At 37.6% G+C, this 18,633-nt stretch overlaps 1 protein-coding gene across 1 annotated transcript in view; it reads left to right on the top strand.

The window, feature by feature from the left end:
- The window catches only part of BMP2K (BMP2 inducible kinase), a 126,800-nt gene that overhangs the window by 78,914 nt on the left and 29,253 nt on the right, over positions 1-18,633 (top strand). The window contains exons 8-13 of the mRNA XM_034671639.1: positions 780-883; positions 2,271-2,350; positions 6,915-7,075; positions 11,391-11,581; positions 12,688-12,786; positions 13,593-13,777. Of these exons, the coding sequence (XP_034527530.1) occupies positions 780-883; positions 2,271-2,350; positions 6,915-7,075; positions 11,391-11,581; positions 12,688-12,786; positions 13,593-13,777 (820 nt within the window). The remainder of the gene's footprint in view (positions 1-779; positions 884-2,270; positions 2,351-6,914; positions 7,076-11,390; positions 11,582-12,687; positions 12,787-13,592; positions 13,778-18,633) is intronic.

Below are 18,633 nucleotides of genomic sequence, written 5' to 3'. Positions count from 1 at the left end.
GCAGAGTTAGAACATGGAGATGTTTTAACAAAATATGAACTTTTTAGTTTTAGAATTGAATATAAATGCCAGCCTTCTTGTGAACTTGTGAATTAATAAGGGACCCAAGAAATAGATAAGTAGTCATTTGGCTAGGGGAAAAAAAGATCATTTTGGCTAGGAAAAAAGGTCAGGTATTTCAAGCAATGTTGTAAGACTGGTGTGAAATCCGTTTATAATAGAACCATAAAACTCTACTCATACTTCTGAACATGATGTGAATAACATGCAGAAATAAGAACTGTGGTGAATATCGTTAGCATCAGTATGGGATGAAAGAATTGTTTTGGAAAACTAATGTGTGAACCCTGAACTACTTTGTTAAATATAATGCACACAACTTAGTCTTTTCTTAAGGATTCAGGATCATTTGAAAATTAGTAGAGGTATTTTAGATAATAATGAAAATAAGGACCTCTACTGTGGCTTTGGAACTTTCTTGAATTATTCCCCAGTGTTCACCGAACTCACTGTTTTGTGTCACTTTCTGAGAAGAATATTTATATTTGTTTATTTATACTTCTGGTACAGAGCTGTTCCATGACTGCTTTTAGCTTCGGTTAATGCTTTAAGTTCGTGTATAAAATAACAATTTCTATATTTTCTAGGACATTAGCAGACTTTACTAGAATCACTGATCTTAGAATGGAAAAAAGTGTTATACATTTTATTGTTTTGATGTGCCCCTAAATAGCTTCTGTGTGTTCAGTGAAACTTAACATTTTAATCTGTTCTTGCAGGGTTCATGCTTGAACCAGACCCAGAGCATAGACCTGACATATTTCAGGTGTCCTATTTTGCTTTTAAATTTGCCAAAAAGGAGTGTCCAGTTTCCAACATCAATGTAAGTAGTTTTTCAAGTAGGACATGAATTTAAAATCCCATTTCATATGTGTAGATACATATACCTTCAGAATTACTTGTTTGATCACAGGTGGTCTGATAGTGTGTTTGTGGTTAGTATTTTTGTTAAAAAGCCACAGTTGCCAAATGGAGCTGAGGTGCCCTGGGGAGCTACAGCAGACCTGGGGCACTGCAGGATATTTTTCCTTTTTGGGGGAAACACAGTGACATCTGTTTTTCACAACACACACTTCTATTATTAAGTTGTTTGGGCCCATCTGTTAAGTTGGGAGGGTACCTCATGAAAAATTCCTGTGACGCTAAGGACTGGGTAAACTGAAAAAGTTTGGTTGTGTTTGGTGTAGAGAGCATAGGTGTTGTAAACGGAGAGACCTGGGTTCAAGTCTATCAATGACTGATTTTGTATATTTTGGGAAGTTACTTAATGTCTTTTTCTGTGAAAATAATAATTATTAGGGTCACAAATAATAAATGTAAAACCTTGTGCCTCATCCATGGAAGGTGTTGAGTTGATAGGAGCTAATATTGTTCAGAGGCTTTGAATTATTTTGTCTGCATAGTATGTCTAACTATATCAGATTAACTGTGTATGGCTAGTCTTTGCTAATTTTAATAAAGGTCTGGGTTCATCACTGATTTTAAGCCAGTCTCAGTTTTTAAAGATCATTCTGGCTCTTCTTCTTGGTCTTGTTAGTGTGTAAAACTTAGTCCATCCCACTAAAAAAATAAGGAAGTTGGTACTATTTGTTTTTGTTTTTTAAAGCCTCAATGTAATATATGCTCTGTCGAAGCTGAAAGTCAGGCAGTTCTAACATTCTAGTAATGAAAGTAGGTTTGACATTTTACTGTGGATTTTTAGCTTTTCATTCAGCGTGTGTGCATTTGGGTGCCTACCGTAAGACAAACATTATAGAGAGCATGAACAAGTGATCTTCTGCTCCTGTTTGCTAGCCTTTACAAGCAGTGTCATGAAAATTATCTGCAGTATGTAGAAACAGCACTTTCCTCAAATGCTTCGTGTTTGCTTCTTTTTCCAAAGTCATTTGGAAAATAGTCACTGATTTACAAGTGTTATATAATCCTTTTTTTAATCTGATATTTACATGTTTGTAAAGTGGATATGATGTTGTTCTGTTTCTTTTCCAAGGGTTTCTGTGGAACATGATATGACAGTGACATTTGTGTAGCATGCGGTGATATTTGCAGATTAGATCTGGCAAATATATGTGAACATGCTGTAGGTATCTGAGGTGAAAGTATTAGTATTTCATAGATAGTACTTAAGAGTATATCTATACTGTTTAAATAAAACTTTTTGCAACTGAAATGAAAACCAAAATGAAAAGTTTTATTTTTTTTCTTCCAAGAATTCTTCTGTTCCTTCAGCTCTTCCTGAACCGATGACTGCGAGTGAAGCAGCTTCTAGGAAAAGCCAAATAAAAGCCAGGTAGGCAAAGCTATGCTGAGATTTGAAAAGACGTTTTTAAAAAAGTGTATAGTTCTTATTTTTAGTCCTACTAAGTTTCATTGATTAAATATCATTTTCACACACACAAAAATGTATGTTCTTTATTGCATGTGATGAGGAGCTTAGATAGCAACTATGAAATAAGCTTTTTTGCATGAGGTATGGGGTTTGACATCAGTCTTACTCGAACTGCTCACCCTCAGCAATTAAGAAGTGATTATGCAACTAGTGATGTTACATTGGGTCATTTTGGGGGTGTCCTTATTTCATCACATGGTAACTATAAGTCATGAAATTTTTGTGTTGTGTTTATAGCTAGTATGATTTTTTTTTTTTAATTCAAGGAAATAACTCTTAGAGCCAGCTCTCTTAGAGTATTCTAAATTTGTAAGCTCTTTTCTGTATTCTAATAACATATTTAGAAAATATATTGTTAAGTATAATTTATAAAGAATGGTTTTAATTCTTTTAAGACTGTAAAGAAATATGATATTTTAAATCATTCATAGTTATTTACTGTATTGGTAAGTTTGATATGTATTATGTAGGTTAAGATGTGTATTTGATCAATGATTGAATTAATGATTTTTTAAATACTATTTTTGGGTTTAAAGGTTAATAAACAGGATTATATTTTAGATTATCACACAGGTATAATATTACATGTGGGGAGATTCTTGGTCACAGCTTTTTTTTTTTTTAAAGATACATTTATTTGAGAGAGAGAGCATGAACACACGAGTTGCAGGGGTCGGAGGGTGGCAGAGGGAGAGAGAATCAGAGAATCTCAGACTCCCCGCTGAGCACAGAGCCCATCTCAGGCTCCAACTCAGGACCCCCGAGATAATGACTTGAGCTGAAATCCAGATCGGATGCTTAACTGAGCCACCCAGGCACCCCTTTCAGAGCTTTTTTTGTATTGTGTGTTACTTAGGCAAAGATTTTATTTGACATGAAATACATAAAATATGTTTATTATGTACCTGTTATTTATAAGATATAGATACTGGAAACACAAAGAAAGAGGAGCAGTGTTTAATCTCAAGGAGCTCACATTCTAATGAAGACCAGATGAGAAAACAGTTACCAGATAGATAGATACCAGGCAACTCTGAGAGTGGAGGAAGGGAAAGCTGGGAGCAGAGAAAGCCTCCTTTCCCTGGGCTTGCTAAAAGCCACTCCGTGGCTTGCTAAACTCTTCCTAGAAGGATGAATAGACAGTCACCTGGAGTGATGGGAGGTGAAATACAGCAGTCAGGCACTTCAGGCAAGAAGAATGGCCTTTGTGAAAGTGCATGGATGAAGCGTAAGGGCACATATACGAGAGTGGTGGGTAATGGGAGCTAGATGCCAGTCATGAGCAACTTAGTTTGTATGTCATGCTGAGAAATTTGGACTTTGGCCTTTAAGCCAGTGAATTTTCAGCCTTGCAGTCAGTTCTACTATTTGGACTTTGTGTGAGATGTGTTTTTATAATAACAAAAAATAATTTGTTATTTATAAATTGTTCAAATATCATTTGTGAATGACTGTTTAAAAAATATGCCATCACTCTAAAAATATTATCTTCATTCACTTGAATTTTAAAGTACTCTCTCGAGTAAGAGACTGAAGGAATAAAGTTACATCTAACTTGCAGGAATCTGTTACGACTGACTGTTGTATCTGTGACACAGCTGTAGTTAGCAACTGCTGTTAGAGTCGAGTGGCAATTATGAATTATTATAGGACATGTCAGTTCATTTTTATTGTGGTGTTTTAAAAATTTATTTATTTTTTAAAGATTTATTTGAGAGAGACAGAGAGCAAGCAGGGGTGGGGGTGGGTGAGCAGAGGGAGAGAATCTTTCAAGCAGAAGCCCCGCTGAGCTCCGAGATGCTGCCAGCTCCTGCTCAATCCCAAGACCCATGACATCATCATGACCTGAGCCGAAACCAGGAGTTGGTCACTTAACTAACTGAGCCACCCAGGCGCCCCTGTTGCGTTTTTTTAAATAATTATTTTGTCAATGATTAAGTCTGTAAGAAATAGATACAGATTTTTTGAAAAACATGAGTCAACTGAGCAAGAATGGTGCTTTGAATATCTCTTTAACCATGACAGAAGTCATAGCTATACAATTATAAGCAAATGAAATAGTTAATGTGACCAAAATTCACAGTGCTATTCGTGTTATGTTAAATCTGAACATTACATTAAAAAAATTAGGTTCATTGGTGCTTAGTGGTCAATAATATAAATTTACTCTTTATTGATAGAATCCGTAAAGTACTTGAAAGATTTAAATGTGTATAAAACCTAATTAAAAATATTAAGTTAGGTTTTTTTTCCCCCATGTAAAAGCCTTCTTAATGGGGGATGGGTGATTGGAGAAATCTTTAAATAGCTAGTATCATTATTTATATGTTTTAGAGCTTTTATGTGTATTATCCATCTACCCTGCCTTTACTGTGTGACATTTTTGGTTTTACTTCTTTCTTAGAAGCTCCTTTCTACCTCCCTGAAACCCGCATCTGCTTTTGGGACTGTTAAACATGGGAGACTTTTGTGACTTGTATCTGAAAATGGAAAGGTTGAGAATTATGGTCCTGGCAGATGGAAACACTCAAGTCTTTTAAGAGAGTCTGTGTTTAAGGAAGATTGCTCAGGTGATAGGGACTAGGAAAGACAAGGAAGGGAGCAGAGAGAACAGCTCTGTCTGTTGTAAGGGGCCAGATGAGGCTGCACAGTAGTGTTGACACCAGTGATTACTCCGTCTTCTGTTCTAGTCGAGTTCGGTCTTCATGTTGCCTGATCTGCCCAGGCATTTTCTTCCTATTTCTTCACACAGAATGCTTAATTTCTTTTTTACTGTCTAATGAAAATGTGTTTATTTTTTACCCTCCAGTGCCTACCTGAAGCCTTTGTAGCCAAATTATATTAAGGGTAGAATTACTCCTCTATGAAACTCTTGACAGTACTAGCTTGACTCTGATTATTTTTACTGTCTTATGTCTCGTGTATTTTCACGAACACGCATCATATCTTCCTGGGTATATTGTAAATTCTCTGAAGACAGGGTCTTGCCCGTGTTTGCTGGATATCAGTAATCATATAATAGATATTGAGATAAAATACATTAGGAAACACTATACTAAATTCTGTAGAACTTTTAACATGCTTTTTAGAGGTTTGCTGCGCTCATGTGTGTTGTAAATCTCTGTAGAACGATTTATAACAGGAACAAGGCAGAGCGAGTTCTGGCCTATACCGTAATCCACTTAATAAAGAATGGATAGACAGATAAAAAGGTTGTATAGGATATATAGTCCCCACATTACTTGAACTTAGGGAGTACAGCGTTGGTTTTAGTGTCATATCCATAATTTGAACTCAGTAAGTACTTGATTATCATTAAAATGAGATATAATTGGTTAGATGTATACATGATAATTTTATTGCCTTTTAGTTCAGTTTTCATATGACTTGTACTATAACCCATCCCATTTAAAACATGTTATTTTTAGAAAACAGCACACATACAGTGTATTTCTATTATTTAAAATCTTTTGATTATATTTCAGTTTCTTTCTTAGAAAGATAGTTAAAAGAGCTCCCTCTTGTGGTATGTACGGATATGAGAGAACTGTAGATCTGTACAGTTACTGTATATAGGGCATTCTCCAAATGCAGCAGATATGGACTTGGTAAATCATGTATGCAAACTTTTTAAGTACCAAATCATTTGAAAAGGTGCTGAGGGAACTTGGTAAAGAGATTTTATGGCTGTCCTGTTGAAAAGTGAACATATGACTCTATTAAAAAGTATTTGAATTTTTATACTAAATTTATAGAAAAAATAAGTTGATAAATCTGTAAGTTAGAGAGTTTCCCTGCCCCCCCCCACTTTTTTTTTTTTTGAAAAAAGAAAAGAAAATCTTGCTTTCAAAACTGTGCTTACCACTTTGACCACCCCTGTCTGTGGCCTAAACTAAGTCCTAGTGGGGAAAAATGTTACATAATTTCCATTCATTGTTTTAAGTAAAGCATAGTTAAAGATTCGAGAAGTTGAATGTGAATAGGTAGCTCCAATCATTGAAAGTTTTGGCTCCTTTTGTTTTCTGAGCTCTGGAGGGCAGTCTTTTCTTTCTTAGGCCTAGAGTCTAAACTAAGGGAAACTTACTTTTTGTTTCTTGTTTTTATTTTTCTGCCTGGTTTGGAGAATTGGCTCCTGATTTTGTCTAGAACCTTTTGAGAAGGTTTCTGTTTGTTTCCTTTATTTCATCTCCTTAAGAGCAATCCTATATTCTTACTCTATCAGCTTCAGCAGCGGACTATGAATGGTAGCATACTAGTTTAAGAAAAATGGTTAGGTTTATTTCATTTACTTTCCTATTTTTATTAAACATTTAATACTTGAGAATGAGACAGGAAGAAGCCAAGATGACTGATATGATCATCAATAATAATTAAAGTGCATCTGTTGAAATAGAGCCTTTATAGGACAAATAGTGAATTAGAAATAATTCCAGTATTTGGAATGAAATATATTCTTCTGTTGTAGAATAACAGATACCATTGGACCAACAGAAACCTCAATTGCACCAAGACAAAGACCAAAGGCCAACTCTACTACTGCCACTCCCAGTGTGCTGACCATTCAGAGTTCAGCAACACCTGTTAAAGTCCCTGCTCCTGGTGAATTCAGTAACCACAGACCAAAAGGTAATAACAGCTCTGCCAACCTTATCACCTTTATAGTTAACTTAAACCTTTTGTGGCTTGATTTCCTAGGAGTGTAAATTACTGGCAAACTTACTATTATGAAGCAGATAACTTAATGCTTGCAGAAACTTTCTACTGATGTCTGATAAACTCAACTAATTGTTTTCCTAAAGTTGTAGGCAAAATGTACAAGTATGGTACAAAAAGCTTCCAATCTGCTTATGCATAGAGTCATCAACTAAGTAGGGTTTGAGGTTGGTAATAAGGTTCAAGAGTATAGAAAATTCTGGACTGTGTTGGAAAGGAGGAAGTTGAAACTTCAGCCTTAAAAAGTTTTATGTCTTTCCACTGCATCTAGATCCTTGACGGAGGAGTCTCTCTTAGGTCATGTGGAGATTACAACACAGGAACCTGTCTTCTCATCTGATTTTGAGAAGATTTGTTTTTCTAATCTAAAATATCTTCAAAGCATTGTGGTACAGTGTAGTACTTAAAAAAAATTCCCCAAGAAAATCCCTCTAATATTAGATAGTAAACGTGTCCTCGGTAGTATTCGGGGAAAAAAGTAACAGGCCCATCTCAAGAAAACCCCGTTATGCACTTTATTTCATGGGATAACTGTTTTGCTTTAATGTTAAAATGTTTTCAGTTAGTATACTCTAATGGTTAAGAGCCCACACTTAAGAGTCTCATGAACCTGAATGTGAGTTCTGGTTTTCCCATTTCTTTTTTTTTTTTTAATAAAGATTTTTTATTTATTTGACAGAGATAGAGACAGCCAGCGAGAGAGGGAACACAAGCAGGGGGAGTGGGAGAGGGAAGCAGGCTCATAGCAGAAGAGCTGGATGTGGGGCTCGATCCCAGAACGCTGGGATCACGCCCTGAGCCGAAGGCAGACGCTTAACCGCTGTGCCACCCAGGCGCCCTTGGTTTTCCCATTTCTTAGTGATGTATGTTATAAAGATTCTGGTACCTATTTGATAGGATTGCTGTGAGGATTAAGTAACTGCTTAATATAATCCCTTGCCACATAGTATGTCCTTAAGAAGTGTTAACTATTAGCTACTATTATTACTGTTAAGTATATGCTCAGGGAAGAGAATGTTTATGTTACCTGATGCATCGCTGCATACTTCTGTCGTGATCGGGCCCACCAGATGGAGGATTATTCCATGGAAAAGGGAAAATAGGGGAAGTTGAAGCCTTTTGTGTCCATTTCTTAGCCTCACTGTTCTCTCCTGTAAAATGAGAATAACACCCGCTTTTCCTGTTAAAAGAAATACAAGACAAGGTGTGTGATATCTGGGAAGATTCTGTTTCGTAGTAAGCATTCAGTGTTACTTCTTTTCTTTTTTTTAATTTTCCTACCATTTTGGGTTGGAGATCCTATTAGTCTTCTCTGTCATGTATCAGTGCCCTCTACCTGAAGACCACTAGGAACACACTTGTATTTGAACCAGTTAGGTTTATACTTACATATCATGGGAATCTGTGGGAATGTCTCAGTAAGATGGTGTTTGAAAGACTCACTAAAGCTTGTGTTAGGTATTTTTGGGAAAGCTTGAAGGAAGTGGGGCTTTGCTCTGGAGTGAATGCTGTCAGGAAGTGGATATGATATCATTAGGTATCTTAATAAATCTTACTTCTGTAGAAGGAGGGAAGCAAAAGCCTCAATTGGTATAGAAGCAGCAGTCAGCCATAGTAGCCAGGATATATCCAGGAGAGGTTTGGTCATTTTTTGGTTTGGACAATGTGCCCGAATTCGGCAGCGTTCAGATGTGATTATGGAGTGGTCTTGTTGTCCTGATCCACTGTGTTCACAGGAAGCCTTGTCTGATGTGGGCGTTGGGAGAAGTGTTGTTTATTAGGAGCTGTGAGGGTCAGGCCTGCTCCCATGGCAGGGCTTGCTTGCTCTCCTTCAAACGCTTCCAGCTTCAGTTGGAAAAGTAACATTCCCTTTTCTCCCCATATGTGGATCTTTTAACATTTCTTCCCCCATTAAGTATTATACAAGAAGTGACACATGAATATGTTCTTTTAAAATATTCAGACAGTACAGTAGTATTTGGGGAAAAATGGAAAAGTCTCCATTATTTTTTTCTGTGGAGTAAACTAGCGGCAGGTTAGTATGCATTCCCCAGGTGCATTTTTTATGTTCTTGCATGCATATATATAGATACAAACCACTTGTGCTGGGTTTAACGTAAGTGGATTCATACCATACATAGTTCTCCGCAGCTTGATTTATTTTAACTCCTGTATTTAGGAGAGCTTTGCCCATTAGTGCATATAAATCTCCCGTGTAGTTTTTAATAGGTAGATGATATTCCACAGTGTGAATGTACCATAGTTTATATAACCATTTGGGTTATTTCCAGTATTTGCTCTTATTAATAGTGTTGTGGTGAACATCCTTATAACAGCCTCTTGATTTCCATGTTAGAGCATTTTTCTGAGGAATATATTAAAAAATGTACTCATTTAAAATTTGCCACATTGCCAGAACGTAAGGAATAGCATGAAGGACATTAGGAGAAGGAAGGGAAAAATGAAGGGGGGAAAATGAGAGGGGGACATGAACCATGGAACCATGAGACTCCAGGAAACAAACTGAGGGTGTCAGAGGGGAGGGGGTGGGGGGATGGGCTAGCCGGGTGATGGGTATTAAGGAGGGCACGTATTGCATGGTGCACTGGGTGTTATACGTAAACAATGAATCATGGAACACTACATCAGAAACTAATGATGTACTGTATGGTGACTAACATCACATAATAAAAAAAATAAAATTTGCCGCATTGCCATCCAAAAGACTTCAAAAATTTACACTATCAACAACAGTGTGAGTGTCCTTTGATTCTGATCCTTGCCAATACCTGATAGTATTGGTTTTTTAAAAATGTTTCCCTATTGATAGGTAAAATATCTTTGTTTTTATTTTAATATTCTTGATTAATACTACTGTTCCATGTTTACTGGCTGTTCGTTTTCTCTTGTGAATTATCTTTTGCAATTTTCTGTGAGATTGTCTTGTTTTTAATTTTTTATTGCCCTTAAGATTTTGTTTTTATGTATTCTTAATATTCTTTGCCAAATATATTGTCAGTACTTTCTTACAGTATGTCTTTAACTTTCCCAGTGAATTCACTTAACTTCTCTGAGCCTTACTTTTATCATTTGCAAAATGGGGAATAATAGTATGATGATTTAATGGTATACTTGAAAGCATTGTTTTCACATAGGATTGTTATGATGTTGTTTGGGATTTCTCTGGTGCTCTGTGGCCTTGGCTTGAGAACCAGGGCACCAAAGGCTAATGGCGGTAATGTCTGTGTAGTAGAATTATGGTTTTAATTTTCTTCTGTATATTTTTATAAATGTTTGGAGACTAATTATAATGAACATGCATTTCCTTATAATTACAAGAATTAGGAAGTTATAAAACTATATTCATAGAGGTGTTGTATTTAAGGCCTGGGGAGGTTTGAAGACATTGGTGAAAAAGAATCCTTCTCTCCCTTCTTGTACTCTCTTTTACCCCCATAGTATTAAATAGCTGCACTTGAATTATGATAAGTCATTGGAGGAGAATATAGAAATTATGGCGTATCACATTCTCTTTCTGATACTGTGTGTCTCGTTTTCATTAATTTCAAAAGTTTATTCATAGGATTTGCCTTGGGTAAAAATTACGAAGCTTATAAATAAATATCCATTTAAGAGGCAGTGTTAATAAATTCACTATACTAGCATTTATTGAACATGTGTTATAATAGACGTTCCTTGGGGCCTTAATAGATCAGTAAGTCATTATCCCATCCCTCAAAGAGCCCCGGTTAGGAAATAGCCATGAAGATAGCATGTGTAAGGCAGAACGAAATGTTGTAAACCAAGTGGAGGTGTTAGATAAAGGAAAAAGGAGGAGAGCCTTGAGCTAAACTTTGAAGGATAAGAGGAATTGCAGTAGGTGGAAGGTGGCGGTGTAGACAGAATCGTATTGGCAAAGGTACAGATTCATGCCAGAGAAGCGAGAAACGGAGGACGTGGCTGATGTGTTCGTGGAGAGATGACGTAGGAGAGAAGCATTTCTAAGACGTTGACTTGTTCAGAGTTGTGGCTGACAAAAGTAACTTTCATGGGTTCTTAAAATTACAGTAAACAGTCCCTTCAGACTGTGTGCATATGGAAGTTTCTGTGCTATAAAGTAAGGATACAGTTGCCTTGGTTAATGATTATCGAAACGAGTGTTTTGAAATCCATCCATCTTGTTGAAATCTTGAGTGTGTTCACATACATTTCTGGAAACCACTTTTAGGAGCGCTGAGACCTGGAAGTGGCCCTGAGATTGTACTGGGTCAGGGGCCCCCCCAGCAGCCTCCGCAGCAGCACCGAGTCCTTCAGCAGTTACAGCAGGGAGACTGGAGACTGCAGCAACTGCATTTGCAGCCCCGGGCCCCGCCGCAGCCGCCGCAGCCGCAGCTCCTTCAGGATGCCCTCACGCAGCAGGTCGCTCTGCGGTTCCTGTAGATGCCGAAGGGGTGGCGGGGAGGTCTCGCGGCCGTTGAGTATCAGCGAACTGCCTGTCACATCACGGCACCGTGAACTCTAGATCCATGTAAACGCTTGCCCAATTTCCGGATTTTTGAAGAATATGTATTTACTTGCATTCTGTGAGAGTCTTAAGAATATTCTGCTCAAATAGATTGCATCATGGCTTTATGAAGCAAAGACTTGTTCGGTCATTGGGCAATATGAATAAGCATGGCAATTTGTGATGAACGTTATCTTTTTCAGGTTATGTTTTGGGTTAAGAAACAGATTAATAATGTTATTGTTGGAAAGGTGATATTTAGGCTTTCAGAAGTAACACTACTTGGGTTTTTGTTCTAGTTTTTTTTCTCCCCCTGCCTGGGTTGGTGTGTGTGTGTGTGTGTGTGTGTGTGTGTGTGTGTGTGTGGAGGGGTGGCATTTAGAGTTGGAAGGGACATAGAAAAAAATGACCTTAAGTTCTGTTCTGCCCTTTGCCTTATCAGAACCTGCAAATTTCTAGTTTCATTAAACTATTTTAAATTTAATGACTTGTCACAATTGCCTTTCCATCATTTCCTGAAATGTTTTTGAGCCTAGTAAACGCATGGGTGGCTCCCTCTTCTCGTCTTGACTAATAGACCCAGAACAGAACGTAGTTAAGTAGATGGTGCCATTGAGTTGCCAGAAGATATCACTGAAGTGGAGATAGAAGAGATGGGGAATTTACTGAGTCCTGGACACAAGTTACTGCAGGGGTTCTCACCAACTGGTAAATGTGTTTAGGTTTAGTTTTCTTCCAAGCGTCCTTAAGCTGCGCTGGGAATGGTTTTAATTCACTCTGTTATGTTTCACTGATAATCTTCAAACCAATTCCAATAAGCACATGTAAGTTATAGTCAGTTACATACTATAGTTCTTTTACATTGGTGTTTGGATTACTAGTACTGAAATCATTGTTATGATGGTAAGCTCAGTACTTAAAAAAAAAACAACCCAAAACCAAAAAAAAAAAAAAACACCAAACCTATGGCACAAAAAAGGCATGCATAATATTGATGAATTTCTTTGTTTTTTCATTGTAGTATCAACAGGCAATGCAGCAGCAACAGATACTTCAACAGCAGTTTTTAATGCATTCTGTGTATCAGCCGCAACCTTGTGCATCACAGTACCCTACAATGGTAAGTGTCACATAATTTCTAGGTATTTCTCTCTGAGAATACATTCCAGTGTTGGAATTCCCAGTATGAAAGGTATTATTCAGAATTTAATTATTCAGATTCAACTCAAGTCAGTTAATTAACACATTTTTAACAAAGCCAGTGGTGTGTTCTAAAGCAGTTTGACATTGGTCTGAACTGTAGCACCTGAATTTGGCACATTGTAACTGACTGGTGGTATTTTTCTCTTACCTCATAATATAAGGGAAATGATCTATTTCCTGTGGTCTTTTGTCATATGTCTCTTTCATTTGACACATGTCTGTTGAATAAAAAAGAGAAACCCAAAAGGAAATTGCATTTGCTTCAGAGAATAGTGTGACTTTATTATTATTTTTTTTTATAGCACCTGTTGTACTATTGACTGTAAGCTACTCTCTTGTCTTTTTCTTGAACTATTCAAAGGAGGATTTTTGAATCCGGTCAAGTGAATCTAGCTTCAGATTTTTTTTTTTTTAATTGAAGTATAATTAACATAACATACCTAACATGCTATCAGTTTCAGGGATACACCGTAATGATTTGATATTTGTATATTTTGCAAATGGTCACCATAATACATGCAGTTAAACAACTTCTTAAATAGACTTATTTTTTTCTTGCTATGATATTCTATATGCAGGCTGCTCATTCATATATAAATTGTTTTTCAGGCTTCTGACTTTGTTGCCAGTGTGAAAAGGAAAGAATGGAGTAAATAGGTGTGATGCTGACTGTGCTTTACTGACATCGAACCCTGTATTGTGTAATGGCATTTCTTGTTTCAGATGCAGCAGTACCAGCAGGCTTTCTTGCAGCAACAGATGCTAGCTCAGCGTCAGCAATCCCAGCAACAGGCTTCACCTGAGTATCTTACCTCCCCTCAAGAGTTCCCGCCCGCCTTAGTTTCTTATACTTCATCACTTCCAGCTCAGGTTGGAACCATAGCGGACTCCTCTTACAGTGCCAATAGGCAAGTATTTTTCCAGTGACTGCAAAAGAAATGATTGTGGAAGTGGGTGTAAATGTGGAGTGGAGTCACTGAATGGCTCCGGAATTGAGAGCCCATCTTTTTAGAAAGTCCCCCTTTTTCTGTCACTAGTCCTGCCTTCCTGGCCCTGAGTATCCCTGTCCTTCCTTGCATTTCCATCAGTTAGGTCTGCTAATTGGTATTTGCAGGTGAGGTTTAGCAATATCTAGCACCATTTAAGGTTAAGAAAATTAGTGGCTTGTATGTTAAGACATTCTTTGTCATTTAAATAGAAACAAAACCCTAACGGGCTATACTTTAGTAGTTAAAAAAAATAATCCTTGTAGACAAGTTAGTTTAACTTTCTCTACTTATGTATTATTACTTTCAATTAATTTGACAGTATTTACTCATAAAGTTTGTCTAATTTTGTTAAATTTAAAGAGGTACAAAAAATAGTAACGTGCCATTTGGTTCTTTTTTAAGCTAGCGCAAGCTTATTACAACCACAGCCTCGTATATTTTGGTTATTTAGTTACATTGGTTAGTATAGAGTTATTTTTCATGGATAATTCATATTGAAAACATTACAATAAACTAAAGAATTGTGGTATAAATTTTCTCAAACTCAGATTTGAATTGGGGAGTGCTTCAGGATTTTATAATGAAAAATTTGTTGACCATTATGAATATTTCTTAATAGTTTCAGATACGTTGGAGGAAGTAGCTATTAGAACTTTGATTATGGAAACACTAAAGATGTTCTCATACAACATTATTTCAGGATATGAACATTGCTGAAAAAAGGCATCTGCAAGCTTTGGCTAGAGACTTAGGCATGAGAAAAAGCAACATCAGTAGCATACTTATTCATTGAGCATGTCAAGAGAGGGATAAAATATACAGTTTGCTGTGATATACTTCCCAACCTCTGTGTGTGTGTGTGTGTGTGTGTGTGTGTGTGTGTGTATGTGAGAGAGAGAGAGAAAAGAGAGAAAGAAAGGGAGAGAGGGAGGGACAGAGGGAGGGAGGAAACAAATTTATTTATTCAAGTGTTTTCCTAAAACAAAAATTGAGGTGCATGAACTAGGACAAGTATGTATAAGTGCAGGGCAGGGCATAGACCAGAAGCTGGTTTGGTTTAAAGATCCAGATTGGGGGGCGCCTGGGTGGCACAGTCGTTAAGCGTCTGCCTTCAGCTCAGGGTGTGATCCTGGCGTTCTGGGATCGAGCCGCACATCAGGCTCCTCCGCTAGGAGCCTGCTTCTTCCCCTCCCACTCCCCCTGCTTGTGTTCCCTCTCTCGCTGGCTGTCTCTGTCTATCAAATACATAAATAAAATCTTTAAAAAAAAATATCCAGATTGGTATTTGCAAAGTGTTTTGTTATTTGCCTACTCTAGTTACAGTTTTTTGGTTTATCCACATATCCACTTTTTTCTTTAATAAATTAATAACATTATTGCAAATAGTAACATTAAAACAAATAATATTAAGCATTTTAAACAAATTGAATCCAGTAAAATATAATCTGGAAACACAAGTAGTAATCTAATGAATTTACAAAAAAGACACACCTAAAAAATAAGCCCCCTAGGGATAAGAATAGAATAGTCTTATTCTTCATTAAAAATAGGATATTCTGCTCAATATTGTTTAGTTTAAAATACTGATGAGGGGGCTCCTGGGTGGCTCAGTTGTTAAGCCTCTGCCTTCGGCTCAGGGCCTGATCCTAGGGTCCTGGGATTGAGCCCCACATGGGGCTCCCTGCCCTGCTGGGAGCCTGCTTCTTCCTCTCCCACTCCCTGTGCTTGTGTTCCCTCTCTCGCTGGCTGTCTCTCTCTCTCTCTGTCGAATAACTAAATAAAATCTTAAAAAAAATACTAATGAGACCTGTACTGATTTTTTTTTTTTTACTGTTGATGTTAATTGGCATGAAAAATGTCAGTTAAATCCAGCATATATATATAGGTAGTTGGAAAATGCAAAGATGTTAAACTGTCTTCTCGAATGCTGCATATATATTTATGTATACTTTGTGTTCTAAAGGATTACCAACCTTTGGAAACAAAGTTGTGTCACTGATGAGAATAGAGTCATGCATTAAAAATCTGTAGGAGAGAGTTTGTTGGTATTCCATTGCATATGTATTATCTAAACTTCCAGTTAGTTAGAAAGGAAGATGGGCATCTAAAGATTTGAGGTCCATGTAAGCATGCAGGGCGCTGATACCTATAACCTGTGTAAATCACATAGCACTGTCTACTTCAATCTCTCCAGCGAGACTCTTCATGGAATCACAGGTGTGATATGTTAGATAAGTGCTTTTTTCTAATTTCTGGAGGAAAAAAATTGGTTTGTCATCAGAATCTCCGGCATACCCCAGTTTGGGAAATACTGCATTGGATATCTGTGAAAGTGTATAAGACTTGTTGTATTCCACTTCTGTGAAATTATGTATTGAGGGAGTTGGAAGGTTGGAGCAGGAAGGGGTTAGATCAGTAGAAACAATTATATACTTGGCAAATAGGTACACTAGCTTCCCAGAGGAACACTCCATTCACACTTGGGGCCTTAATGATACTGCATTAATATTCCCATTTAATATCAATCTTTGCCAAAGATTATATGTTGAGTATATCTTAGCAACTTAAAAGGTGATCTGTAAACAAATATTCCTGCTTATAACTAAGTCAGTGGAAGGTGAAAATTGGGTTAACTATTTGGCTCTAAGTGTATACTAGGTATTTGAACAGAAGAAACGAAACCAAGTCATTCCTTAGACAAAGGGAAAGGGTCAGTATCTTGGTCAGCATGATTATTTCCTTTCCTACTTAATCTTATGCTAAAATTTCTACTTTTCCAATATGTTAATATAGCTTTAGTATGACTATTGGAAAGTATTAACCATTGTGATAGATTTCCCTGTTGTGTTAGTTATTTGTTGCTGCATTATAAATCCCCCCCGAAGTTAGTGGTTTAAAACAATGATAAACACTTATTATCTCCCACACTTTCTTTGTGTCAGGAATTTAGGAGTGCATTAGCTGTATGTTTATGTCCAGAGAAGGGTCTCTCAGCATACAGTTAGGATGTTTGCCTGGAGCTGCAGTCCGCTGAATGGTGTGGCTGGTGCTGGAGGATCTTTCTCTAAGGTGGCTCATTCACCATGGCTTAGGGCAGGAGGCTTCCGTTCTCTGCTGTGTGGATCTTTCCAAAAGGTTGCTTAAGTATTCTCGTTTGCAAAGCTGAAGACTGTTTTGAATAATTATTTGTTCCTGGTTTGTTCAAGAGCAAGTGGTCCAAAAGAGAGGGCAAGAAGGAACCTGTGATGCCTTTTATGATCTAGTCTCAGGTGTCACACGCTGGCAGTTCTCCATATTTCATTTGTTGGGATTGAGTCACTAGATCTAGCCTTATATTCAAGGGCTGGGGAATTCGATTTCACCCTTGAATATTAGGAGTGGGAGTGAGGATTGTCAGAGAATTTGTAGACATATTTTAACACCTGTTCAAATTGTAGGTTAAGGTGACACATCTCATTGAGTTACAGTCTACCAAGAGGAATCAATGAATTCATCCTAGGAATATGAAGAGGAGGATAGGTATAGGGAATCAAAGTTCTGAAAGGGGTCCTTGGCAGGCAGGAGGGAGAATATCTATTCCTTTTTGAGTTTTAGCCTCTGATTTGTGTTTCAGGGACTCTGAAAGTCCTTGAGGGTAGTTTTGGAATTAGAGATGAGATTCTATCATAGGGAGGCAGGCTTAGATCTTAGCAGTTGATGCATTCCCAGGGTGAGTTATAAACTGAATTATATTTGTTATTAAGATACCTAACTTATATTTATTAAGGACTATTTATTTGTTGGTCAATTCCTGTGTTTTCGTCTAGCTTTCAGTAAGTGTTAAACTTTCCATTCTCGACTCAGCTATACTGATAGGGCTTGGACTAGGGGATTAAATGTGCAACTTTTGTGTGGTGGCAGTGACAGTAAGCTCCCAAGGGGAAAGTGAATTTAAGGGGATGAGTTGAGGCTTGCAAAATTGAGACACATAGAGATTCTCCCTCCATTACCAATGTTAGAATATCTGGATCTGAATTATTGACAACTTTGATTTGACAACTTTGTTACATTGCCTTGTGGCTATGCAGTTTTTCCAGGCTGGGTTGAAGGAGAGGTAACCAGGGATTCTTTTTTTTTTTTTTTAAAGATTTTATTTATTTATTTGACAGAGATAGAGGCAGCCAGCGAGAGAGGGAACATGAGCAGGGGGAGTGGGAGAGGAAGAAGCAGGCTCATAGCGGAGGAGCCTGATGTGGGGCTCGATCCCATAACGCCGGGATCACGCCCTGAGCTGAAGGCAGACTCTTAACCACTGTGCCACCCAGGTGCCCTCCCAGGGATTCTTAGGTTAAGAAATCTTTAGACTCTTACCTTCTCTTTTTTTTTTTTAAATGATTTTTTATTATATTTTGTTAGTCACCATACAGTACATCCCCAGATTCCGATGTAAAGTTCGATGCTTCATTAGTTGCGTATAACACCCAGTGCACCATGCAATACGTGCCCTCCTTAATACCCATCACCGGTCTATCCCGTTCCCCCACCCCCTCCCCTCTGAGGCCCCCAGTTTGTTTCTCATAGTCCATAGTCTCTCATGTTTCATTCCCCCTTCTGATTACCCCCCCTTTCTTTATCCCTTTCTTCCCCTACTGATCATCCTAGTTCTTATCTTCCATAGATGAGAGAAATCGTATGATAATTGTCTTTCTCTGCTTGTCTTATTTCACTTAGCATTATCTCCTCCAGTGCCGTCCATGTTGCAGCAAATGTTGAGAATTCGTTCTTTCTGATAGCTG

This window comes from Ailuropoda melanoleuca, chromosome 11, assembly GCF_002007445.2.
Source record: "Ailuropoda melanoleuca isolate Jingjing chromosome 11, ASM200744v2, whole genome shotgun sequence".
NCBI classification, from domain to species: Eukaryota; Metazoa; Chordata; class Mammalia; order Carnivora; family Ursidae; genus Ailuropoda; species Ailuropoda melanoleuca.
The sequence above is the reverse complement of the archived record's forward strand: the minus strand, read 5'-3'. Positions and strand labels throughout refer to the sequence as shown.